This window comes from Setaria viridis, chromosome 5 (assembly GCF_005286985.2).
Source record: "Setaria viridis chromosome 5, Setaria_viridis_v4.0, whole genome shotgun sequence".
In the NCBI taxonomy this organism is placed as follows: Eukaryota; Viridiplantae; Streptophyta; class Magnoliopsida; order Poales; family Poaceae; genus Setaria; species Setaria viridis.
The window spans coordinates 3,417,750-3,443,316 of NC_048267.2; the positions used below are offsets into that span (position 1 = coordinate 3,417,750).

General features: G+C 46.3%; 2 protein-coding genes and 1 long non-coding RNA gene across 3 annotated transcripts; 2 read left to right on the forward strand and 1 right to left on the reverse strand.

Annotated features, from left to right (window-relative positions):
• Positions 1–1,113: 1,113 nt before the first annotated feature.
• On the forward strand, positions 1,114–3,242 carry LOC117854598 (actin-related protein 6-like). Its single transcript, XM_072293530.1, has 2 exons — positions 1,114–1,190; positions 2,445–3,242. The coding sequence occupies exons 1-2, from the start codon at positions 1,114–1,116 to the stop codon at positions 3,232–3,234; spliced, it is 867 nt and encodes a 288-aa protein (XP_072149631.1). The 3' UTR covers positions 3,235–3,242.
• A 487-nt stretch (positions 3,243–3,729) lies between these two features.
• LOC117856028 (uncharacterized) lies at positions 3,730–13,860 on the forward strand. The gene is made up of 2 exons (XR_004640604.2): positions 3,730–4,101; positions 12,498–13,860. It is a non-coding gene; the product is annotated as an uncharacterized lncRNA (long non-coding RNA).
• On the reverse strand, positions 6,868–12,692 carry LOC117856025 (disease resistance protein Pik-2). The gene is made up of 3 exons (XM_034738429.2): positions 12,495–12,692; positions 10,267–10,970; positions 6,868–9,167 (listed from the first exon to the last, which is right to left on the reverse strand). The coding sequence occupies exons 1-3, from the start codon at positions 12,690–12,692 to the stop codon at positions 7,205–7,207; spliced, it is 2,865 nt and encodes a 954-aa protein (XP_034594320.1). The 3' UTR covers positions 6,868–7,204.
• Positions 13,861–25,567: the final 11,707 nt, after the last annotated feature.

Consider the following 25,567-nt stretch of genomic DNA (forward strand, 5'->3'; position numbering starts at 1 on the left):
AGATATTGAGAATTTTAAGAGAGCTGGGACCCTGGACTTGTTTGCATTTTTCCTGGGAGCAGGTAAAACGCTAACCGTGTTTCAGGTACGGCGTTATTTTTTCTTTCTTTCTTTTTTTTTTAAAAAATGGAAGTGTGAAACAGTGGGAAACCACGACCCTTACCTTGTAGGAAAGTGTTAGCATAACTGATACTGAAAATGATCGAGTTCCTTCCTTTTTTTTGTCTTCTCTTGACCGTTAGGTCTTGCATTTCACTCCTAATTAAGCTCGGTTTGCTGTTTAAACGAGTCTAATCCAGGTGTATTAGCCCACATATATTTTAGTAAGCTCACAGTCGTTAGGCTCGACCTGCCGCAGTTTTCTAGTAGCTCGGATGATGACCAAGACGAGCTTTCCCCTCTGACTTTGCCTTTGTTCTTTATCTACCCTGCCCCTGCGCATCCAAGAGACCAAGATTGCACATTTGCACTCCAAGTGTGTAACTATTTAAAACTAAGAAGATAAACAGAAAATATAGAGGAAAATAATTTTTATGGGGGAAGAATTTAGCAAAGGCTTTTTGTTTTTTTCCCATCATCTAGATCCACAAACTCTGGTACTAAGTATTTGGGTCCTTAAACCTTTCAAGTGGTTCCTTCCAAGCAAAAAATCCATGTTCACAAATATTTGAACTTAGAGTAAAACACGTGAAAAGTATAAAGATCCAGATGCTCACTTTGAGAGCTTAAACCACAAACAACGTATATCCATTCTGTATCATGGAGGCATGTCGTGGCAGTAGAATTCGAGGCGTCTCAATTCAGCCGAATGGCCAGCGCCGAATAAAATTGAAAACTAACTTTCCTCACCTATACAGTTTCCTTCCCATGGAGGGGCATGAGAGACAAACCCAGCTAAGAAAATACTATTTTTTTTATTTTGTAGTGCAAGTGTGCAACCCCCCCCCCCCCCCCCCCCCCCCCCCACCCACACAACACATACACTCTTATAAACCTAGGTGAAAATTTTTTAAGAACCTTGGTGTAATCCATATTGTATCGGAATCATATCATATAATCACATAAATTTCATTATGGTACATTAATGTTCAGACTTTTGAAGGAAAGATAAAGATGGCGATGCTTGTGTTTTGGTTGATCAAGGAGGAAATTGCTGTCAGACAACAAGCAGTTGGTGGACCGACCGTGTTGTAATTTGTTTTCTATGTTAGTTTCCTTGCTAAGTATGAGTGAGTCCACTAGTTATCTTGTAATAAGAACCTAAGTAAAACCTGAATTTCTTCTTCTCCTTAAATGATTTCGCAGCGCTCTTTCCGGTAGTTTTGAAAAAAACATAATGTTCATTCATACATTTAGATGGCTCTTTTCTTCTCTAGGGTTCCTTTTACGAGAGCCGATTAGATAAACCAACACCACCAAATTGAACTTTAATATAACTATTTAGCCTCCACCAAGTTTATAGCCCTAGTGATGCAACTAGAGATTGATCATGATCGAGTAACAAAGATGATGTTATAACTATCTAATTTGAAGAAGTCATCTCAATTCGGACACATTTTGGCCATCTATTTTAAAAATATGCTATTCCATTGCTTATATAGGTCCTCAATTTACAGAGAGGCCGGGCATTATTTTTCAAGCTACTAAAAAAATTAGGAAAGCTGAAAGCCTTCTTTTCGAGGAATAAGCAGTAAAGAAAGCTGGCCGAACCTGAAACCTGCGCTAAACCCAAAACCTCGGCTCAGTCTTTTGCCACCTCCCCGTACCCCCAGCTCGCTAGCTCTCACCTCACCATCCTTCTGCTCTCGCCGGACGCCGGCGCGCTTCCTCCCTTCCTCGTGCTACACTTCTGCGCGTCGCCGCCCTCTTCTTCGAGTCCGGCGGGCTCCCAGCGCCTCTCTCCTCCTCCGGCGGATCCTGCCGCCACGCTAACCACAGAGACGAGTGAGGCCCCCCGGCGGCCTTGATCCCCCACCCGCGGTTCTCCATTACCGCGGCGGGTGGCGCCCCTTGCCGTCCCGCACGCCGGCCGGCCTTCGTCTCTGACGACCCTTGTAGAGCCGTCGGCACGAGGTAAATCCCCACCCCAAAACTCTAACCTCGATACCTAAATCCGGTTCCAGATTATGCATTTCCATGATCCCAGTCACCTGAGATCTGGAAATAACTCAATGCTATTGGTCCACTTTGCTAATTCAAGATAACTCACGTGACTATTTTGTACCATCGCCACATGCTTGTTATAGATGTCTAATTTATCTTCTAGATCCAATGTTGCATGCACTAAATTGCTTTTAAATCTAATAATCCAGACCAACCTTCACCCTAGTTGTATTTGTGTCTTTATCATGTCTGATGCTAAGTTATGCAGATCCTTTCTATGGTTTTGTGCAAGCAATCTACCGTTTCCATCATGTTTATTTGCATCTTCTTCATTTGTGTAGAGGACCCCTCCTAAATTTGAATGGATCTCTTGGTGATTCCTCTACCTCAAAAGAGGCTGGACTAGGAGACAGGAGAGGGATATACAATGGCAGCTGGATCAGGCGTGTGGTGGTGATAGACGACGGGGGCGGCCTTCTCAAGGCTGGCTTAGGCGGGGACAAGGATCCAATCGCTGTTGTCCCCAACTGCATGGCCAAACCCCCTGTTGGCAATGCCAAGAAATGGCTTGTGGCTGATCAGCTGCAGGCGGACGACGTCGACGCGACTGGCATGACAGTGAAGCGTCCCATTGATCGTGATTATCTTATCAATACTGAGGTGCAGAGGGAGGTTTGGGAGCGGGTTGTACGCAGCTCGCTGCAGGTGGATCCTAACAACTCATCCTTGTTACTGGTGGAGCCCATGTTCAACCCTCCAGCTCTGCAGCGTGCAACTGAGGAGCTGGTGTTTGAGGAATTTGGTTTCAACTCTCTCCGCGTTGCAGATGCTCCATCCCTTGTCCACCTTTATGAGGCTCGCCGCCAACCAACGCATTTTCGTGCCCAATGCAGCCTTGTTGTTGAGTGTGGCTTCTCTTTCATCCATGCATCCCCTGTGCTTCAGAACTGTACTCTCAATTATGGCGTGCGACGTATAGATCTTGACGGCGAGGCCCTGACAAACCATCTCAAGGAGCTCGTCTCGTACCGTTCGCTTAATGTCATGGATGAAACTCTGTTTTCTCATCCCATTTTTTTGTTACTATATTTCTTCCCATCTCTCTATTTTATATTCCTCCATTCTAAATGAGTCCTGAACATTTGCCCAGGTCCTATGTGTTAGATTTTTCCAGATCAATTAGCCTTTTTATTCACTATATTTTAATTAGTAATTAAATGTTACTAAACTTGATGCAACTTAAGAGGTTCGTGGGATACGATGTAACGTACTTTATGATATGGTTGTATTAATTTTTGAGTGTTTGTACCCAACATGTGTTGTAGAATTTTTCACATTATTATTATCTTATTGAATGCTTTATATTGAAATATAAATGTTTTGTTACCTGTAGCAACGCACGATCCTATAAATTAACTAAATTGCGACTGTAGTTTTAAAAGCACCTCTCTTTTTTTATTCAGTTTTGCACTCCAAAAATTTCCACAACTCTACGTGGATGTTCTTGCATTCTGACATTCTGTAGTCTCGGCCGTCCATCATCGCTTCGCAGTCCGCGCGAGGTTTTGTTTACAAAGCGAATCGAACTGCACAAGATTCGTGGGCTCCTGTGACTTGCGGCCACAAATGAGCCCACGAGTCCCACACTTCACGGGCACAAGCCCACCAAGCAGAGCGGCGGCGGCGCACTTGTGCAGTTAGCACTCAGCAGCATCACCGCCGCTCAGACGAGCCACCGCAACAGCACTGCCGTTGCAAGGTCGCTGCGCTCGCCGGCGCCTGCTTGCCCTCACCGCCCGAATCCTTCTCGGATCGTCCAAGCATGGGGTTACGAAGCCCCCAGCGAGGGCGGCGAAGGGCCACGCGAGGACGGTGATGTGGCTGCGCCGGCAAGCCGATCCTCCGCCGGCCTTCCCCTCGACAGCCATCGTCGCAGGCCGCACTGGGAGAGACCATAGATGTCGAGCCGGCCTCCTCTCCACTTCGTCTTCCACCGAGGTAAAGCCGACCCGTTGCAGCGCTCTCTCCTCTTTTTTTTTTTCAATCCCCCCTTTACAGTTTTCCCCTGTATGTTTGTATCTGCACTGACATGTATCCGCTTTACTACGATTTGCAATTGTCAAAAACGGTATCCAACCATGCGAGTTCGTCGTTAACATAGTTGAATCAGTTATCTGCATATTAAGATTCCACTTCAATTTTTTCATATGCTCAATTGATAACGAAAATTTCCAACAATAACCATCTTGCTGGAACGCCAAGCTAAGACCTTCTTGAGCACTAGGGTAGATAGTGGTCCAGGGTGGTTCCAGATAGAAGCCCTCCAAATGCTGGTTAATAACTGACGCACTGTGTCTTCCATCCCATCCGAGCAGAGTTCACAATTGCCCGTATCCATGAGTGTCTCCTCACAGAGCTTTGAGCTTGACAAGTTCAGACTTGCTCCCATACCAAAGACCTTCAGTATCGGTTCCCCACGTGTAATCTTCAAACTGATAAATGGATACATGCTCTGAATCTCTGCGGCAAGCTTGTTTCTGACTTTCAATGCTCTTAAGAGATTGATGATCTATTTCATCAATGTCCTCATCTGCATGGACAGCAAATCCTGTTTCTTTAGCTACTGTAACAAACTGGAAACTGCAAGTATAGATGCTCTGTAGACATTTTCTTATGTCTGTTACTGAAGAATGGCATATTGTCAACAAATTTCTCGTCAGGGATCTCTGCAGAAAGGCGAGTATAGAAGGATCCTCCTCATGAGGTCAAATCAATTTAATATTTTTTTTTTGGAAAATAAATCAATTTAACACTGGAGTGACTGAACTAGTGGAAGAGCTTCTTTGGTGCAAAGAAGAACTGAGGCAAGTTGAAGTACTGAAGAGGCAACCTCATTAATGACAACTGCATTCGTAGTTTGGTGCAGTTCTCACCTTGTAAGTGTTGCTAAGGGCAAGGGCAGTGGTAAAAGTTGAAGATAGCATTAAGCTGAGGTCCACAAAAAAGTTGGCATTTGTTACAGCTACCCTCAGAATGGTTGTGGTCAAAGTTAGCATTTAGGTGGGGCCCACTTCCTAATAAAAAAGGCCTAGCCCACCTGCCCACCGATGCCCTCCCTCTCAGGTTCTCTCGTCCCGCACCTCTCACTCCCTCTCTCGTCGCATCGCGCGCCGCCGCTCGCCCCTCTTTCTCTGGTCGTCTTCTCTTCCAAATCCAGCAAAACCAGTAGCCAGCGGTGGGCACCATCAGCTTCTTCGTGTTTCTCTCTGGTTCCTGATTTGGAGTTTCCGATGGTGATAGGAGGTGAGGTCACCTAGCTGCAGCCAAATCCGACAAGGACGAGCTCCGTGCAGCAACATTCGGTAGCGGCAGCGGCAGCAACCATCTTCCCATCCGGTGAGGTTCCAGTGGTGCGCAGTCGGTGGCAACCGCTAGCAGAGGAGGATGGATGAGGGGAACGCAGCACGGAGAGAGAAAAAGATATTTTCTTGTTGCTTGTGGTCGACCATAAGCCTACGGTGCACCGTAAGCTATGGCTTACTCGAACAATGTATCTGCTCATTTCACATATGTAATCATTGCCTTAGAGCAACTCCAAGAGTTTCCCAAAAAGTTCTTCCCCAAAACTATGTATTGGGTGCTCTTTCAAAAAGTTTTTCCCCTAAAAACATACCAACCCACAACAGATCGCTAATAACTGGCCACCAATATTTCAAAATAGGCCACGTCATCGAAATTGGGCCCAGCCCGACGCCTTCTTGCTCTTTCCCTGTCTCATTCTTTCTTCTTCTTCCTCCGGCAACCCAGAGCAGCTCAGGGCTGCTGGCGCACGCCAGCCGGAGCCGGCCGCGCCACCCGGTGAGGTCCATGTTGCCCTCGATGCGCCCGCCGCCAGCGTACCTAATCAAGCTCATGGCGCACGGTTCCTCGGCGCTGGACCTGGTTTGGCCGCTGGCAACGCTGATGCCGGCGGTGCGACGCCCGAACAGGATGGTGCCGTTCCACCGCCGCGCGCTCTACACGGGGCTGTCCGTGTCCGTCTTCCTCGTCTGCAGCCACCTGTCGCTCTACGGCATCCGCTACGCGGCCTTTGACACCGACCCCCTGTACTGGGTGCGCTCCATCCTCGCCTCCAACCGTGGCACGCTCATGGAGCTCGATGTTGGGCCCATCGTCACAGCCGGCACAGTGGCGCAGCTCCTCACCGCTTCCAAGCTGATCCCCGTCGACCAGAACGTTCGCGCGGACTGCGAGCTCGTGGACGGCGCGCGCAAGGTCCTCACCAGGCCATTGTGCTCGGGGAGGCCGCCGTGTCCGTCCTGCTGGGGATGTACAAGCCCATCGGCACGATCAACGGCGCGCTCATCGTCCTCCAGCTATTGGGGAAGGACCGGACCCCCGCATATATGCGGAGCGACGGAGGTATTTTTAGCGTCTGCGTATTTTTATGGGAAGGATTGGGGAGCTGTTGAAGGTAAGTTTTGTTTGTTTTTCCTCTAAGGGCAATTTTAAGGGAGCTTTTGGAGTTGCTCTTAAGGTTACCTTTTTCATACATTGTGTCTGCCCTAAGCATTATTACTTCAAAAGTTAGTAGGCATAGAGGAATGAAGCGCGACCATCCTTCCCTCGCCTTCTCAGCACAATTGTGGTACCCCATAATCTACATTGAAGTACCGGACTCTCAACCCCCATTTTTTTTATTGAAACAAGCATAGGTGTTTTGTGGGTCCACAGTTTGTAATTTGGATAACACAAAGCCAGAGATACCACTTGGGGATTCCAGATCTGGATATCGAAATATATTTTGTATTTTGATTCGTACAAGAACAAAATACATATACCCCAAAGATGAAAATTACATTTGAACCAAATTCTTACACAATTCAGTTCCTTAGAATCCGAGTTGTAGTCTACTTGATGGAATCAAATTTCTGTTCCTTCATTACAAATCCAAATGGGCCCATGGTGTACACATTTTTACTGAGGGAACGTGATCGAATTGTTTGCGAACATCCATCAGGGTTAAAATAAAATTACAAAATCAACTTGACCGACCGAGCTACTTAATAATAACAATAATAAAAAGTGAGATGCTTCTTTGCTAGGTCTCTGTAAATTGATCTTCTCTGGTAACTTTTGGGGGGTTTGTTGGATGCTTACTACTGACCAGTTTTGTCAATTCCTTCACCTCTTCATCGTTAATATCACCATACAGCTCCACTTTCCTCAACTGTTTGAGGTTCTCAATTCCGACAATTTGTTGTTTACGCGAACCTAAGGCCAGTGAGAACCTCTCCAGAAGAGGTGCTCCCCCCTGCTGGAAGGTAATCTCATGAAGTGCCTCTATGTAATCTACAACTAGTTGCTTCAGATTGAGAAAACTGCCTTTTTCAAATATTAGTTTTCTCCCTGTGTACGAAAGGCGGTACAGCTTGAGAGAGACAAGGCTGGGAAGCTTCCCTAGCACAACTCGTATCGTCTTCTGTTTTAAGTAGGTCTCTCGGAGTGTTAGGGTACCTAAGTTCTGGAGGGATAAAAACCATTTAGGTAGCACCCTTAGGCTTCCCATCAAGTGCAGGCTCTGAAGGAGTTGAGGGGGTGACTTTAGGTGGTGCAAGAAGCCAAGTTGATTAGGTCTCTTTGCATATTGCATGATTGAGAGATAGCGCAGAGAGCTACTCAACTTACTCAAGGAGTGGCCAAAGGGCTCCCATGTTGCGTCATGATTCATCTGCATAACACAAAGTCTGGTTAATTGTGTCAGTTTTTCCACCTCACGCAGTGCATGGGGGCTTCTTTCGACGTCAATAAAAGAAATCCTCTGAAGAGCTGTCATTTTGCTAAAGTCAGGTGGTATTATCATAGCTGTCTTGTAGTCAAAATGCTTCACACTGTGTGATCTTGTGTAGTGCGTATATCCACCTGCTAGTAGATGATTCAGATTTTGGAGCTGTGTAATGCTCTTGGGTAAATCTTTCACTGAAGTTTGCTTCACGTCCAGTGTCACTAATCCTTTCAGTTTTCCTATCATGACTGGCAATTGTGATATCTCTGTGTCTCTAATGCTTAGATACCTCAATAGAGACAGTTTGCAGATGTCCACTAAATCTTCATTTTTTAACCACCTGCATCCTTCAAGATCTAACACCCTCAAAAGTGTCAGGTTCTTGAAAGTGATGGCCACTGGTTTCTCGGTGCTGCGCATGATTGTCAAAGAACGAACATGTGATAATAAGCTTAGGGAGAAATCTTTGTTGGTGTTGCCAGGCTGGATGGAAAGCCGGCGAATCTGGCCATAGTCTTCTGTGTTGTGCTGGGGATTCCCAAGGAATGAAATGAAATTCTCTCGGACAGATTTGGAGGTGATGACTTCCAGCATTATGTCATGAACCTTGAAGCTCCTGACCTCGCCACTGCTAGCAAGCTGTTCAGGAATGACAACGCCTCTACTAGTGAATCCATCGAAACAACTCTGAGCAATCTCGTTCATGCTCAAACCATGCCTTGCACTGATGAAGCCTTCCGCTGTCCATCTTCTGACCAAGGGTCCTCTTCTGATCTCATGATCCTCTGGGAAAACACTCAGGTACAAGAAACAAGCTTTCAGATGGTATGGCAAATCGTTGTAGCCAAGGGATAGAATCCTTGCCATTCCCTCTAGAGTTGAGTTTGCCTCCAACTCAGAAGGTAGCCTATTAATTACTGCTTGCCATTTTGCCACTGGCTCATTTCTCCTTTGAGCTAGCATTCCTCCAATACTTACTATGGCCAGAGGCAGACCACCACATTTCTTCAAGATTTCATCACAGACTTCCTCATAGTCATCATATTTGGTGGACGGCCATTGCTCTGTCCTGAACACTGTCTTGAATAATAACTTCTTGGAATCTTTTTCCCCTAAGATCTTCATTCTATGGACGCCATCAGACGGTGAGCAACTTCGAGCAACCTCGTCAATACGTGTGGTAACTACTATTCTGCTTCCTTTTCCATCATCAGGGAAAGCGCTCCTCAAGCATTCCCATGCTGTCGAGCTCCATACATCATCAAGAATGACCAAGTACCTAAACATCAAGGATTTCTTTCAGTATACACCAGGAACTAAAACCTGCTAGAAATTAAAATTTGATTCTAGGATTATCATCTTATTTCAGTATGAAACAAATAGCATTTTTTTCTTCTCAATTACAAAAAATTATAACTGTACATCATTGAAGTACAAAACTCAAAAATATAGAAATAATAACTTTTTCTATCAGGAAACATAAATCTCTCATTGCGATATTGCCCACAATTATACTTATTCCATCTTCAATACCACGTCTTTAATTACTATTGAATTCAACAGTTCTCATCTATTTCGAGAATGTTGTGTTTTCAAGGAATTTTTCTTCCTTAGTGCATAAAAATAAAACTTGATGGGAAGATAGTTTAAAGTTATTTATAACTTCTGTGTGATTTATATGCCCTATAAGAAAGACTGGTTTATATGCAGGACATGAAAGAAACCTTTTTCTCACTTGTTGCAATTAATTAAAAGTTGTAACGGGTTTGCTTGAGTGGTGCTCCTTGTAGAAGTTTGTGATTCACTTAGCAACATTACATGTGACAATTAGTTTAATTCACACCTTATTTGACATGAATTTTGGTTCTATCCAATGGATACAACTCTAATATCATATATGGACATTTGAGAATAAAATCATTTTTTTTGTCATATAACCTTTTGTAAATGTACTAAAATTACCTGTAAGAATACCCATAGGTTTCAGCAGTCATCTATGGTGACTGGTTACGTTACCAAGTATACAGTGGGTTGTTAGCGTGACGAAAAAAAGGGGGAATACAGTGGGTTCAAAGACAATAATTTCCGGTGCAGTTTCATGAGATGGGTAGTTGTACGGAAACTCTAAGGTGAATGTTTATATCCTCCCAACATTTTTAAAGCAGATAATAATATATGAAACATAATTCAACTATTTTTGAAAGAAACTAGCAATGGTATTTTTAAAATCTGGTTTAAACAAAATTCCTGAACCTTAGTTCAATGCCTTTTGAAAGCTTGGTAACAATGTTCGAATGAACCCAGCTCAGTATCTGAAACATAGTTCAAGTTGATCTCCTAAATTTATTTTTGTATAAGGAAGAGAGGAAGATACTAACTTTTTATTTTCCAAATGTTTTCTTGACATGTCAATGAGCTTCAACAGATCCCAACTTTCAATGTCTTTGAGGGGACCTTCCTCCTTTCTGTCGCTCCCTTCTTTGCTGACAGGTTTTGGAACAATGTCCTTCAATATGGATTTGAGGAGTGACTTGCGATCATAGGTCTGGGACACTGATACAAAAGCACGGCTTTTAACACCAGGGACGTCCCAACTGCTGTAAGCAGTCCAAGCTAGGGTGGTCTTGCCTAGGCCACCATAGCCGACAATTGAGATAACCCGAAGATGATTGCCGCCTTTGTTCAGTTTTTCGATGAGTTCTTCTGTGTTAGGACCCATCCCGACCAGCCGTGACTCGTCACCATGGAGGGCAGGAAGTCGCCGATCCACATCAGTATAGGTGGAGCCGAGCATGCTCAGCGGCCTAAGATTAGCCTCGGTTGCATCCAGCTTGTACATCAGTCTCCTTTCGCTCACTCTTTGTGCACGGGATCTGAGTCTCTGGATATTTGTGGCCAACTCCTTTCGAACACTCCGTGTTCTTAAGAGGTTGACAATCTTGTGTATGTGGTTTGCCAGAACAACACAGCCTTGGCTGTCTCTTGGGTACTTGGTCTTGATCTTCAGTTGGTGGGTGAAAATGTCGATGCAGTCATCTGCATCATAACCTATCTCCCTCACTTGGTTCATCCAAGCCGTTGTCTGCAGACATCAATTCAAGTTTCGTTACTTCTGTAATATGTCAATTCAAGATTTTAGGTTGAAATGGTTGCAACTCAATATGGTAACCAGAGCCACAAATATTTTCTAGTTTTTGTCTGATCCGCAGCCTGAACTATATTCAAGTGGTCATATCTCTTCTATGTTCTCCTTGCGTAAGTATTTGTTCGAACTCAAATTTTATATGGATATAGATAACTGCATCATCTACCTACCTAACCATATTTTTGCTTTCGTTTTATGTGCTACCTTGTTTGGTAACGTGGTAGCACCTGAGATGTTCCTAGCCATGTTGGCTATAGGGCTAGTGCGAGTTGCGCTATGAACTTGTTTCATTACTTGACCTAGGGGAGTAGGGGAAGGCCACGAAAGCGAAGCAAATGAAAGACACATGTTGTGAGCTGCAGGCCTGAACGCGTTAATGCAAGAAACACGCACTTGAGTTGTTACGGTGATAATAGAACAAAAGGAGGTTGCATATGCTTGGATGCAAATTATATGTGGCGTCTGTTGTTTGTAGCCCTTTGCTTCTTTACCTGTCCAGGCTAGCCGGGCGAGCTTTGTCTAAAACTTAACTACGAGCAAGGCCAGGCAAATGAGAAAAACCAAATATATGTATACAGCATTGTTGCAAATCTAAGCATATACAGTATCCCTCTGATGGATGCCATGGTTATCTTGTCAATCTCAACTATTTTCTTGATTTCTTACTCTTCAGAATAATTCTCTAGTCCTGACATATGTAAATTAGGTGCGTGTATGGGCTCAAGATGGGACACACATACTGCACCTATTGGGTACGGGATTGGATTTTCGGTGGTGTTGTGTAGAATTTTCTTCGGGTAAATGAAGCCAAGCTGTGTTTTATTGACCACTTTTCCTCATCTCCTCATCGTCTTCTTCGGCTCTATTTTTTAGCTTTGGATTTTGAAAACCTAGATAGTGGACTATGGATTGCGGAAAACTAGAGGTCTAAAAGCTAATTGTTGTTTGGTATCCTGGATTGTGGATTGTGTGACCTCTCTCCCTCACTTAGATGCGGGCCATGCTATCTTTTTTCTCTCGAAATGTTTGTAGGTGCACTGCACTGTCATTTAAGAAGGAAAGCAAGCAAGTCTCAAAGGTTCTTAGTTCTTACATCATACTATCTTTTTCGTGCCCCTCTTTTCTCTCCACATAAGATGCATGCTTTGACTAGTCAATAGTCATCAATAGTGCATCTTCTTGCAAGTTAAAAAGAATAGTTGCAATAAAGGGAATCCCAACGATCCCTCTTCCCTTCCCCTTTTATGTCTCCTTTTGTTTCTTGTTCATATAATATAAAGAAATCAGGTTCCCTGAAAACCCCAAAAAACCATGCTTTCCTAATTCCGGCGGCTCCTAGAAACGATGGAAAAAAAAAATCTTTGCTATCGTGCAAAGGTTAAGCTATTAGAGCTACCGATTCAAATGAAAATCCAAAGGAGGCAAGCCAAAACTGCAGTCTGACTTAGTGTCATGACGCACCAGTTCGCTCCGCGTGTGGTCGCCGGCGCTGTCGAGGTCGCAGAGGCAGGCGGTCAAGGTCACGAGGTCGTCCTTGAGCTCCTGGATCTCGTGCCGCACGCCGCCGAGCGACGTCCAGTGGTCAGCGGCGACCTTGCCGAGCTTCTGGAGGAGGATACCCGCGGCGCCCAGGGTGGCGCTAACAACGGCGGTCTCCATCGTCTCCAGGCGAGCTAGAGCTAGCGGAGCTTCTTGTGCGGCGGTGCTGACTAACTAGCTGATGACTGGTGTTGCTTTGAGCGACGAAGCTGCGCCTCGTCTTGTCATCTTGTGCTACATATATACTAATACAGACGGGAGTACTGTATGATGCATACAGCTGCATACAGATAAGCATGCCATTCATTATTGGAACTGTGAGTAGTAGCGTTGAAAACAAGAGCATCTGGATCCCGCAGCTATATATATTTTTATTTCTCCTTGGTTCGAACCATAGGCATTAAATCATTGTATCATTGTACCATAGGCATTACTGCAGCTGAATTCTGACTTTGCAGTGTTTCAATCATGTGGATTAATAAGCCGAGAACGGCCAAATGAACAGGAGTCATGAGACATGACACGGGGAAGTTCTGCCTACTGCTTATTTGTTTCTCGGACCCGTCTCCATTCCTGTTCCTCGGAACAATGTGCTAGGCGTCAGCGGTGCTCCAGGGGATGGACATGGGACAATGCCGAAGGCACATTGATATCAACATGGACGACGTCCCGGGTCTCGGCACTGCAATTACCACCAGAAGCCGCGCCAAACCTACTCAGAATGTGTACAGGGTTGGCCAGATGGATCCACACAGCATACAAGCCATGGGAGGCATGGCACACGGAGCTTTGCTGCTACAAATGGCGAACCTTGATGTCTTGTACTACATCAGGTCTGGAACTTGAGCAGCTGAACCCAGCAGGTTCCCCGCGGCCAAGCATGGGAGACAGAACCACGGAGCAGCGGGTGGCCACTGGCGTGTACTTGCTGGGTGCCGTGCATCTTGGCTATCAGCTGATGCCTGCAGTTCCATCTCCTGTTGCTGCCTGGACCAATCGGAGCACCACGGTGCGCGCCCACATTGGGAGCAGCTTATGGGTGGCATATTACATCTACATCTGACAGACTGACTAGCAATTAGCTGCTGAGGTGTCGTTGAATAGCTCGTATAAGCTGGAATCTTTGTCTTTCAACTTTCATTTGGTCACGTAACATAACGACATTGCAGCGTGCTCTTGTAGTGGCTTTTAGGACAAAATTTTCTGTCATATTGTATCACTTTATTTATCAATGACATGTGAGACTATATGCAGCACCTGAATGATTTGGAGTTGGAGCATCTGTTTATTCTATTCTTGTTTGGGTGAAACCATTTTGTAGCTGAATTATCGTGAGCTAAGATGATTTGTTTGACGAGCAGATTAGAAGCCACGAACGAGTGATAAAAGCCGGGGGATTTCTTTGCACAAAATCTGAAACAGAAGCGTAGGAGCAGCATGGCCAACAGGGTCTCAACGGGCGGATGATCCACCAGCGCCACTCCTTCTAAATTGGGAACCATCCTTCCTGTTGCTGGGTTAACTGGTCTTATAATTGTTCTTGTGGAAATCTCTATAGTTCTCCTTAGCTGATTGCGATACTTTCTTGCTTGTGTATAAACCTGCACTATTGTTTTCGCATCATGATGATATCTCCAAGGCGCCTTTATGTGTTCCTTAAGCCCACAGTAAAACAACGCCACAGAAAAATACTAAGGCCTATATAGTTGGTCCAAATGGATCGCTTCCTAGTTTTAGTACATATATAGACTGCAAGCAAGAGGTAGCTTGGTGGCTACGCAAAAGGGTAAAATAGGAATAAAATCTAATAGAGCTACTAGACTTAACTAACCATCTCCCCCTAAGTCTAGCAGCTTTTACATAGAAAAGAAAGCATAATTGGTGATAAGGTGCACGTAGGTACGAACCACCCACGGATACTAGTGCTCACAGGTACTAAGTGCATACATGCACTACTAATATATTATTTTATCACCATAAGGACTTAACCCTTAAAACTTGACTCTTCCTGAGTGTGGTTGCCTTGAGCGGTGCTATCCGGCATCCATTTGCATGCGCCAGGCCGCGTGTCCCTTAGCCTCAGCGAAGGAGCAAGTCTCACCGTCGTTGTGCGTCAGGTGAAGCACGGCATCGGTCATGTCCCGTCCCGGGTTGGTCGCCGAAAATGTCCACCATGGTGCGGTACCACATTGGCTCACCATCGTGGTGCGCGTCGACGTGGTCCTCATTGTGAGAGAGCGGAGTGACAAAACTCATCGAGCGGTCCAATGAACAGCTCGGCGTAGTCGGTGGAAACCCGGGGACTGGGGTAGGGACGCTCGGCGAAGAAGAGCTACCCACTCCCCCAGCTCCCTCGAAGTGAACGTAGTAGCAGCAAGTCGAAGTCAAGCCACCATCCACCGTCTTACCCCGCACCATCTCCTTGGTGCCGAGCTGTGCCACCTCCACGTAGAGGACGTATAGGTTATTTTCCCCCTATCCACCTTGGCAAGGAGGCGGCGCGTCAAGATGCTCATGGACCTCAAGACGGGTGAGGATGGAGGAGATGCGCAGCCCCTTACCACCCCCCTCCCACCAGCGCATACCCTCTAAATTAAAGTTTGACCTCCTGGGTATTGCAAAGCCTAAAGCTGGGCTCCTGCAGATGCTGCTGTGCAAGTCTGCCGGACAGCATCTGAGGGCCGTCTGTGTTGTCGGACGTCGAGGCGTGGGGAAGACCGCCCTCGCAAGGGCACTCTACGACCACATTTGTGCATCTGAAAAGTATGACTGCACTGCTTGGGTGGTCGCGTCCGACTACAGCAATACCACCACACTTATACACAAGGTGCTCGACAGCGTCCAGGCGGCAGCTAAAGTCGCCGGTCGAACTCTTGCTGAAATTTTGGCTACCAAGAGGTGATTACTCCATCTTACCCTAATCAATGCTCAAACTTCTACAATCAGTTAATTGCATGGCCAACTGATATTATCTGCAATTGTCTGCATTACCTGTATATAAGTTATTTCTTTCTATGGTGCCTGTATTACCTGTATATAAGTTCCTTCATTCTATGGTGCCTGCATTACCTGTGTTAAGTTCTTCTTTCTATGGCTGCGCTCGAGACTGCACATACATAAAAAAAAAAACAGAGAACATGGCAGATATTCCTACGTTCAGTGTGTTGCTTAGCTAACAAAACCATCCACAAGATTGTACATCGGTTTACTGATGCACGTGTTATGCTGATACTATCTATTGTTATTGTGGTTCTTCATTAGCAGTCAATCCAATGTTCTCCTGACATCTTTATTTGTATTATGCTTCACGGGTTCCTTCTTGTCATAGATGACATGCTAGAAAGTCCTCTATTCCATGACATGAAGAACCTCTTGCCAGAAAATCATAACTCCAGCGCAATCATCATCACGAAAAATATCAAGTCAGTTGCTGCTGCTGCTGCTGGAGGCCAGTTGTATGTGGTCAGCGGTCTGTCGGATGCAGACTCAAAGAAGTTGTTCTAGGACAAGGTCCAAGTCACACGGTCAGCTGCGCTGGATGATGCTTTGTCTAGAGTCTTTGATACATGTGAGGGTGTACCCCTAGCTTTGGTTAGTGCGGCTAGACATTTTCTTCAAAAAGGAAAGACAATTCTCACCATCAAGGACTGTGAAGAAGAAGGTCTGGCTTTGGGCAGGTGCCTAACTGGCCAAGATCCCGCAACATCCTTTGAGGATATGAGAAGGTCCCTTACCACATGCTACATCCATTTACCAGACTACTTCCATAGGATGTGCCTTCTATGCACTTGTATGTTCCCAAAGGGGCATAGCATAAAGAGGAAGAGCATAGTACGGGAACTGATAGCTGTTGGTTTGATTGCTGGAGGTGACGTGAGACTAGACAAAGAAAAAATTGCTTCTTTATGCTTGGACAGGTTGATTGACCAAAACATCATCGAGCCACTAACCGTTGGCATTGATTACGTTGTAAAGAGGTTTCGAATTGGTGGCATCATGCTCGAGTTTGTGATACACAAGTCAGCCCACAAGAATTTTGCCACATTGATATATAAGGGTGACCATGTCCCAAAAGTTCTAGGTTTAGGTCCTGTCAATGCTGCCCCTGTCCGTCGTCTTTCCATCGATGGTGACACAGAACAAATTCAGATGCTGGTGAAGGAAGTTGAGTTATCTCCAGTGAGATGGCTACGGATTTGTAACACTAAAGCCCCCTGGACTTGGAGAATTGCAAGATACTGCGAGTTTTGAATCTGGAAGGTTCCAGAGGGACTGAGAATGGGGTCATGAAAAGTGTATGCCAGCCGCACTTCCTTAAGTATCTTGGACTTAGATGCACTGATGTCAACCTGATACCCAAAAAGATAAAAAAATTGAAGCACTTGGAGACTCTTGATTGCCGAGAGACAGCAGCGGTGCAACTACCGATTGAAGTTTTCAAGCTGCCATAGTTGGCCTACCTCTTCGGGCGGTTTGAGCCTCTCGTACTCACCAAAAAAGAGGGCAACCCTGGAGCAGCTCCACACATTAGCTGGCCTTGTGATAAGTGATTGGGAAGCATTTGAACAGACCATGCGTCAGGCAGGTAGTAACTTGAGGAAGCTAGAAATTTGGTGTGGATTTCTACCTATTTAGGGTACCCAAGTTTCATAGAAAGAATCCAGGACCGCATCACCATGCTCACATCTCTAGCTATCAATTCAAGCCACCTGTACGATCAATTTGTGAGCTTGCTATCGCAGCTCTAAAATTGCAAGGAACATTGACGCGCCTGCCAGATGCTAGAGATTTGATGTTACTGGAAAAGCACCATCCTGAATCAAATCTCTACGTCCTCTACGCATCATCCTAAAATGATGTATCTGACTAAATATGTATTTGACTAAAGTTTATCATAACTAATACTTTTACATCTTTTTTGGCTTAACTAAAGTTTATCCTAGCTGATGCTTTTATAGTTTTTTAGGTTTAACTAAAGTTTAGCCCACCGATTAACTCTCTTGTTTGGTTGAGTTAGTGCTAAACTTTAACCTTTCAATGCAAATATAGTCATAAGCCTAAAGACTTTTGGTAGGTCCTGTCTCTCAGCTGACTGTCTGATCTTTATTAATTATACTACATTCTGCATGTATGCTAATAATTAGCCTTGCTCACTGTTGAGAAATCGGCTAGGAGGGAGGGGAGCACCTCTATTTATAGGTGCTCATGATCATTGTGGTGTTGCCTCTAGAACCCTCCTCATCCTTATCTAGTTTTTTATATTTCTACCATGCTAAAATATCTAGTTCTAGAGTATTCTACACTTCACCATGAAGCATGACAATTATGGCTCATGCATTCTCTCCAATTTTCTAGTACCTTCTTACCTTGCCATGATCTTATCCTTATACATGGTAAAGTTAGTCTCTTGAGATCTCCACAATCTTCTAGAATGTTCCAAGTATGCATTGCATATTTCAACACTCACCCCCTGCACGCGCTGCATTGAACTAGCTGCATGTAGCAAAAGACTTGTTGGATCATATATTTATTTCGTGTCTAACTCTGCAGCAGCTACGAGCTCCAAACCCGCACCCCGTGGCCAGGACACCAAAGGGAGGTATGCAATTGTTTCCATTCCTGACCAATAAACAAAATGGAGTGTGTAGGATCGGTATGCAATTGTTCATTACAGTAGTAGTAGTAGTTTATTCTTTTTGCCATGGATCAATGAAAGTAGCTAGAGTAGTCGGTCTGCAGTTAGTTGGTTTTATTTGAGTTAACTGTTACCCACAAGCACAACACATCTATCTAATTAATGTAAATGGTAATGACATGCATGGGCAGAAATGGCGCTGAAATGCAACAGCTCTACTCTTGTGGCAAGGCTGGCGGAGCAGTGTACATTCTTGATAGCCGTTCCTCCTCCAGGCTGCTGCTCGACGTTGCTAGACACTGTAGACAACCCGGATCACGGCTGTCTCTGTAGCGTCAGCGAGTACGACTCCTTCGCCGAAGCCAACCTCAGCATTGACTCGGTGTGAATGTTTTACGACACGTGCGGGGGACGCAAGGAGGCGGTTCCATCCGCCAGCTGCTACCCCTCCTCCCCCTCTACCGCCATCGTCCCCAACTCCTCCGCCCCACCAGCCGCCGCCGCCGAGCCCTCCGGCGCCCGAGACGCAGCGACCTGCTGGACCATCTGGTGGGGTGTTACCTAGGATCGTGGTGGGGAGCATCGTTGGGGGCACCCTTACGATTGGTGGTGTGATGTGGTTAGTGCATAAGTGGCGGGTAGCAGGTGAAGCAGTCAATTTTGTTATGCATGCTCTACTGTATTCGCTTGCATTGCTTTACTTTACTTTGTGGTGAGTGCAGAGGAGGTGACACCCACTGTCAGGGGCGAAGCTAGAGCACGGATGACCTGAGTGCACACTTCAATATGTATATGTATAAAAATCTGTGTCTAACTTATACAATGACAAAACGGTAACGGTAAAAATGCTTACTAAAATGATGTATCTAACCAAATATTATAGGAAAAAGTGTTAGGATGGGATGATTAGTGCATCGATAAAATAAATTAAGGGATCGATTTGCACCAATTAAAACATGAGGGACACTTCCAAAATACTTAAGAGATGAAAAATACATATTTCCAATATTATTACACCAATTCCCCAATTACATGATTTTGTATATTACTCCAATACCCCAAGTCTCAAATATCGATGGATCCTTTCTTAGTTGCCTATTTGTTGCAATTTGCAAAAGCAAAACCCCTAAATGCATACCCTAACATTGCAATTTAAATGAATGAATCAGAATTGGTGGCCAAAGAAATTGAAACACTACCTTATTACTTCAAACAAATTGATTTGCACCCAAAACATTCGTGAGGAAATTAGTTGCATACCATTGAAATTTGGAGCAAAACAAGATTCCGGAAGGATGCTGTAGTGGAGACAAATAGAAAAGGAAGCTTACGAGCAGCTTGAGGCCGTGGGCACCGATCCGGCGAGGAGGCGTGCTGCAGCGACCGACGATGAGCGAACAATGCCATCTTTTGCGACTTGCAATTTGGAACTTGGACGATGAAGTTTTTGCGTTTTGAGCAACCGCAATTTTGCGGGTGTCATTTTCACAACCAGGACTAAAGGTCTCCATCTTAGTTCCAGATCTTTCACCCGGGACTAAAAACCTCCTTTAGTCGTGGTTGGTAACATCAACCGGGACTAAAGTTGTCTCCACGGACTACAAAATTTAGACCCAAGATTATCTTTAGTCTCGGTTCCAAAAACAACCGAGATTTTTGTTGAGGATGGAAGGTCATTTTTCTAACGGTGCAACTCTTGCTTGTCATGCATGCGGCACACTTGGCTTCTTAGCAGATGACCACTGGCCCATCCGTGTGGACTTTTTCTGATGCAATGCTTTGAACTGACCTGTTTGTTTATTGCGTTATCCTGCCTGCAAAGAAAGTATGCAAGCGTAGCAAGCGTGGGCTGCTGGGCCGGATGGTAGTGCACGCATCGGAGTTCAGGGAGTGCACAAGTGGTGGAAATTAAGTTCTAATCTCAGGAATTTTATCTTTTTCATGGTGCCCGTGCACTCAGCAAGCCTAACGTGGCTTCACTCCTGGACAACCATGACACAAACTCAACCAACAAGAGCAACTCGAGCGTCGTATACATAAAGGTGGTAATAGATCATGGTCCTCGTACCTCTTTCACAATCTAACTTAGCCCTATCTATTTTTATTCAAAATCATATAATATTATAGTCCGATTCTTACTGAGCCCGATCCTTAAATTTGCTAGGCTAAATTAGAGAATCCTTTACTGGCCCTACATGTACCATGATCAGGGTCAGGCCTTTTGGCTTTTTCTTTTTTTCTTTTTCTCTAGTCCTCTGATTATCCGTTAATTAACGATGGCAAACCAAGCCAACCTAAAATCACATTAAAGTAGCAGCGCTCCTAGCGTTCGGATGTTTGATGGGAAATTTTCTATCGGATGCTCCGACGAAACATTAAAAATTATCTAGTGCAACATCGGCTGTCACTATTTGCAACATGAAAAATAATGTGTAAAAATAACTACGCCGTGGGATAGAAAATTCCCGCGAACACTATGTTTCATGCAACATTAACTGTGAAATATGTAGAAATAATAATTATAACATCGATGCTTAACTATTGCCACGTATGTCGGAGCGTCCAATTTTTTTTTGTTCCGGATTGTTTGTCGTAGCGTTACCGTTAAAGTAGTTATCCCCGTTAGCTGGCTTATTAATATCACAGTCACGGTGCCTAAATTAGTAACTAAGACGAGGTTCAATGAAATAACAAGCACTACGGGAAACAAAAGCTTTGCCGAGTGCCAGAGGCACTCGGCGAAAGCCCAAAAACACTCGGCAAAGGCTTTGCCGAGTGTAACACTCGACAAAGAGCACACGACAAATTTTGTGTCGGCAAAGACTAGTTTGCCGAGTGTCAAAACGCGAGCACTCGGCAAACATTTTGCCGACGGCCAAAAAACACTCGGCGAAAAGATGTACTCGGCAAAATACGCGCTGACAGCGTCGGGGTAACGACGGGTTTGCCGAGTGCCAGACGGGAGGCACTCGGCAAACACCGGGTCTTTGCCGAGTGCCAACACTCGACAAAGACCGGCCCTTTGCCGAGTGTCACGGACTGGGCACTCGGCAAACCCGGATTTTTTTGCCGTGTGCCGTGTCCCGGGCACTCGGCAAAGATCCCATATTTGCCGAGTGTTAGGGTGGGCACTCGGCAAAGCCGGCTGCCCGGGTACCTGGGAAACAGGTCCTTTGCCGAGTGCCTCGCGTCTGGCACTCGGCAAAGAGCCCATGTTTGCCGAGTGCCTTGTCCCTAGCACTCGGCAAACAAGCTTTCCTTCACCTGGGAAATGCCCCTTTGCCGAGTGTTAAAGCCAAAACACTCGGCAAAGGCCCCTCTTTGCCGAGTGTTACACTCGGCAAAGTGACCAGAACCCCCCCTTTTCCGACATTTTGCCACGTATAATGGACCCCTCTCAATTCACAATACACATATCACAGGCATTTGTAATAAACAACCACATGCATAATTCACAACCACAGGCATAATTCATAAACACCACAGGCATAATTCAACATAAGCACGAAATAATCCATAAATCCAAGTGCTTGTCACAATTTAGTTTCCACATTGTTCACAACCAAGTCTACTTCCGTGGAGGCCAAGGAGACCACTGCGACAAATCTTGATCTTCATTATTCGAAGCCGCCGATTGATTCTGCACATAGGATAGGACATTCTGAGGTAACATCTAAAGTTGTCAAATTTAAAGTATTAAATCTTAAGCACAATGTGTCAAGTGACTCACAGGAGTAGTCGTGGGTGGCTGAGGCGGAGCGAACATCATCGGCGGTGGCGGAGGCAAAGACTGTCCCATGCTCGAAGCAAAGTTCTGCATGTACTGGAACATCTGCTCCATCCTAATCCGGTTTTCCTCCTCCATCCTCCGCCGCATTTCCTCCATCTGCGCCTCCATCTGCGCCTTAATCTCCTCTTGTTTCTTCCTTGATTCTTCCACCTGGGCCTACAATATTTCATTGCAATGTTATAATGCAAAGCTAAAGTATAACAACAAACGAACGACAAATGGAAGAGAAAGAACCTGTAGAGCCTCCATCTGGAACTGTGCAGCGGTGGGTCGTGGCCGTACCGCCGGGCTCGAGTCCGTGCTCCTAGCTCGGATCTGGGAGAGAGTGGGAGTAGAGGCCGTGTCGATGACGCCGTCGCCAATCCAATATCGGCCATGCTTCTTGCCTCCTCCCACCCTCATCACGATTTCTCCATCAATGTCCTCCGAGCTCGGATCGAAGTCTGGCCCATGAACCTCCCTAGCCATCTTTGTATACTCGCTGACGCGGCTGTGTATGCTAGGGTGGCTGTACGCCTCGGACGGGTCGTCTGGGTTGAAATCTATATCGGCCGTCGCCTTGCCCTTTTTGGAGAGGACCCATGCCTTGAGCTGGGAGCAAGGTCGGCCATCATGTGACGCCGACTGCGGCAAAATACAAAATCATTAAAAATTATGTAGAACTGAACGTTACAATAAAGAATTGAAGTTGCGTACCCATTTTTCTCTATATTCATCAAGGCTTAGGCTGCCTTGATGGTGTGGTGCAGTCGGCATCTACAAACGCCGCTGCCGGCAAGCAAGGTGGTTCTCCAACCACTCGGGCTCCAACCACACATCGACCATCCTCTCCCAGCACGGCATATGCGCACGACACCACCACGGAGGCACCTACATCATCAAGCATGTGACGTATGAAAAAGAAAATGAGCCTAATTAATCATAAATAGTAAGCATCAACGTTCTTTACTTACCCTCATGAATTGGTCCTTAGTCATGTTCATTGTTCTTGCCTCCTCTTTTCTAACCTTCATATATCTGTATTGAGCGTGGAATTCGATGATGGCCTGGATGCGCGCCTCGTAATGCATGTCCCTCACGAGCTTCTTGGCAGCTACATCACAGACGGCCTTCGCCTTGGCCTCGAACCCCTCCTGGCATCTATAGAAGTCCTGCATATACACGTGTATACAGTTATTATTTCAAGAATGTCGAAAGTAGGTGATGTATTGAGCAATTTAGTACGAGGAGTACTTACCCACAGCTCGGCCTTGACCCACTCCGCTATGTTGGGGAATCTTCTCTGTTGACGATCAGGGACGTCGGGGGCAGCGACGTAGTGGTCCCACGTGTAGGCCGGCTGCTGCTGTCCGGCGTACACCACCAAGCCAGGGAAGTGAACCCTGCACAAAAGGCCAAGGATCCCGTTGGCCTTACGGTTGTGGTCACCCCCACTGAGCTTAATCCAACTCCTGCACAAGTCATTAATATGAATTATTAGTTTTTGTAACTTTCAACATAAGAACAATATTAAGAATATTTAAAGTTACTTACTTGGTCCCAACCGGTTTAATCAGCGGGCGTAAATGCTCAGGTATCGGCCGCTTCGGGAGGGATGAGGGACCTCGCAACCATATCTTGGACTGGGCATCCCCTGCCTCCCCGTCCCCCTCCTGCTCCTGCTGCTCCTCCTCCTCCGCCTCCTCGTCCCCAGAGGCGTGTGCGGAAGGTACCTCCTCCTCCTCCTCCTCCTCCTCCTCCTCCTCCTCCTCCTCCTCCACCTCAGGTTCAGGCGACGGGGGCCTCGCCGCTTTACCCTTCCCCCGAGGCCTCTGGACCACCACCTCCTCCTCCTCCTCCTCCTCAACCCTACATCGAGGCATGCCTCGACGCCTCCCTCGACCGCTTCCTGAACGTGACCTTGACCCTGAACCAGTCCCTGCCGCGGCCAGTCTCTCGCAAATCGACGTGAGCTTCCTCATACCGCCCACCATTGCTTAATGACCTGCAATTAAAAAGAGTACACGAGTCAGCATAGGCAAACAAAACATAATTACAAAGATATGCAAATTATAATTAAATTATAACTAAATTAGTACGAATCATACATGTATTAGAAATAATCATCATGATCGGGATTAGCTGGATCATAAGTCTCATCATCACTATCACGCGTGTCGATATAGTCAAGCTCGTGCTCCGAAGAAGAAATGTCGTCATCACTGTCATTAGCTAACTGTAATCATTCAAGTAATTCTAAGTCCTTCACATTCTGAACCTCGTCTCCACCGTCCTCTGCAGCAACCCTCTCGTTGTCTACTTCCATTCCGATCGCTTCGGTTAAATCTATCACAAAACTCCCTTCGAGCCCATCTTCTTGGAATAACTCTCCTTCGTACGTGTCAGGGTCTATATTGTAATCTTCATTGTTTGGTACAGGTAGTTTACCGTGTGGCGATACCTTGTACACAACATCCCAACCCTTAAGACGGCTGTCGGTTTGGCACGGGTATGACAAATAATAAACTTGTGTGGCCTGTTGAGCCACAATATAGACATCGTCTCCTGGTAACCTGGATGACTGTCGAATTTCGACTAGCCCAAGGTTAGGGGCCCGTCTCACGACAGATGAATCAAACCAATGGCATTTGAATATAACTGGATTAAGAGGTTTGCACCCATGAAAAGTGAGTTCGTATATTTCTTCAATTCTTCCGTAGTACTCGACCCCATCGGAGCCTGGCGTGAAAACTCCGGTATTTGTGGTTCTTCGATTGGGCCGACTATGCTCGTGCCTTGTTGTGTGAAACCTATATCCGTTGACGTCATAACCGGCAAACGACCTGACCCTATAGTCACAGCCATCGGCAACCTGTCTCAACTCGACAACCACAATCTCACCAAAGAGTTGGCACGATGGCCAACAACCACAACCACAACCAACCACACCTCTATTCTTTTCAACATTTTCTAATTTCTACTCATCCGTCTTCTCGAATTTTCTAAATCCATGCCTCTAATTTCTAAAATAAATGCTACCACATCCTACCACCTCTCTAGTATTTTCAACATTTAATTTCTAATTTCTAATTTCATGCATACTCTAATTTATGATGTGTAGTGGCATAGAAACTTACCGGAGGGGTGACGGAGGGGCGACGGCCACGAATAGAGGAGCGGGGGCGGCTGGGGGCGGGCGCGGCGGCGCGCGCGCGGCCGGCGGCGGCGCGGGGGAGGCCGGGGGGCCGGCGGCCGGCGCCCGGATCCCGGCGCAGGCAGGCGGCGGCGGCGGCGTGGCCGGGCGGCGACGGCGCGGGGCGGCCGGGCGGCGACGCCACGGGGCGGTGGCACGGGCGGTGCGGGGCGGCGGAGCGGGCGCGGGTGGGCGGCGCAGGGCGGCGGAGCGGGCGCGCGGGGCCGGGCGGCGGCGGCGGCGGCGGCGCGGGCGGGCGACGCGGGGCGGTGGAGCGGGCGTGGGGGCCGGGCGGGTGTTGTGCTGTGTCCGCGTGTGAGGCGCGTGCGCGAGGCGCTAAGGGTTTTGGAGGCGCCCGCTTTGCCGAGTGCTCCTGATCTAGCACTCGGCAAAGCCTT

Excerpts from the sequence above, each read along its gene's own strand:
- LOC117854598 (XM_072293530.1), top strand. The coding sequence starts at position 1,114 with ATGGCGATGCTTGTGTTTTGGTTGATCAAGGAGGAAATTGCTGTCAGA. Across the intron at positions 1,191-2,444 it reads GTTGGTGGACCGACCGTGTT|AGGACCCCTCCTAAATTTGA; the intron begins GTAATTTGTTTT and ends TCATTTGTGTAG.
- LOC117856025 (XM_034738429.2), bottom strand. The coding sequence starts at position 12,692 with ATGGAGACCGCCGTTGTTAGCGCCACCCTGGGCGCCGCGGGTATCCTC. Across the intron at positions 10,971-12,494 it reads ACCACACGCGGAGCGAACTG|ACAACGGCTTGGATGAACCA; the intron begins GTGCGTCATGAC and ends TGATGTCTGCAG. Across the intron at positions 9,168-10,266 it reads AAACATTTGGAAAATAAAAA|GTACTTGGTCATTCTTGATG; the intron begins GTTAGTATCTTC and ends CTTGATGTTTAG.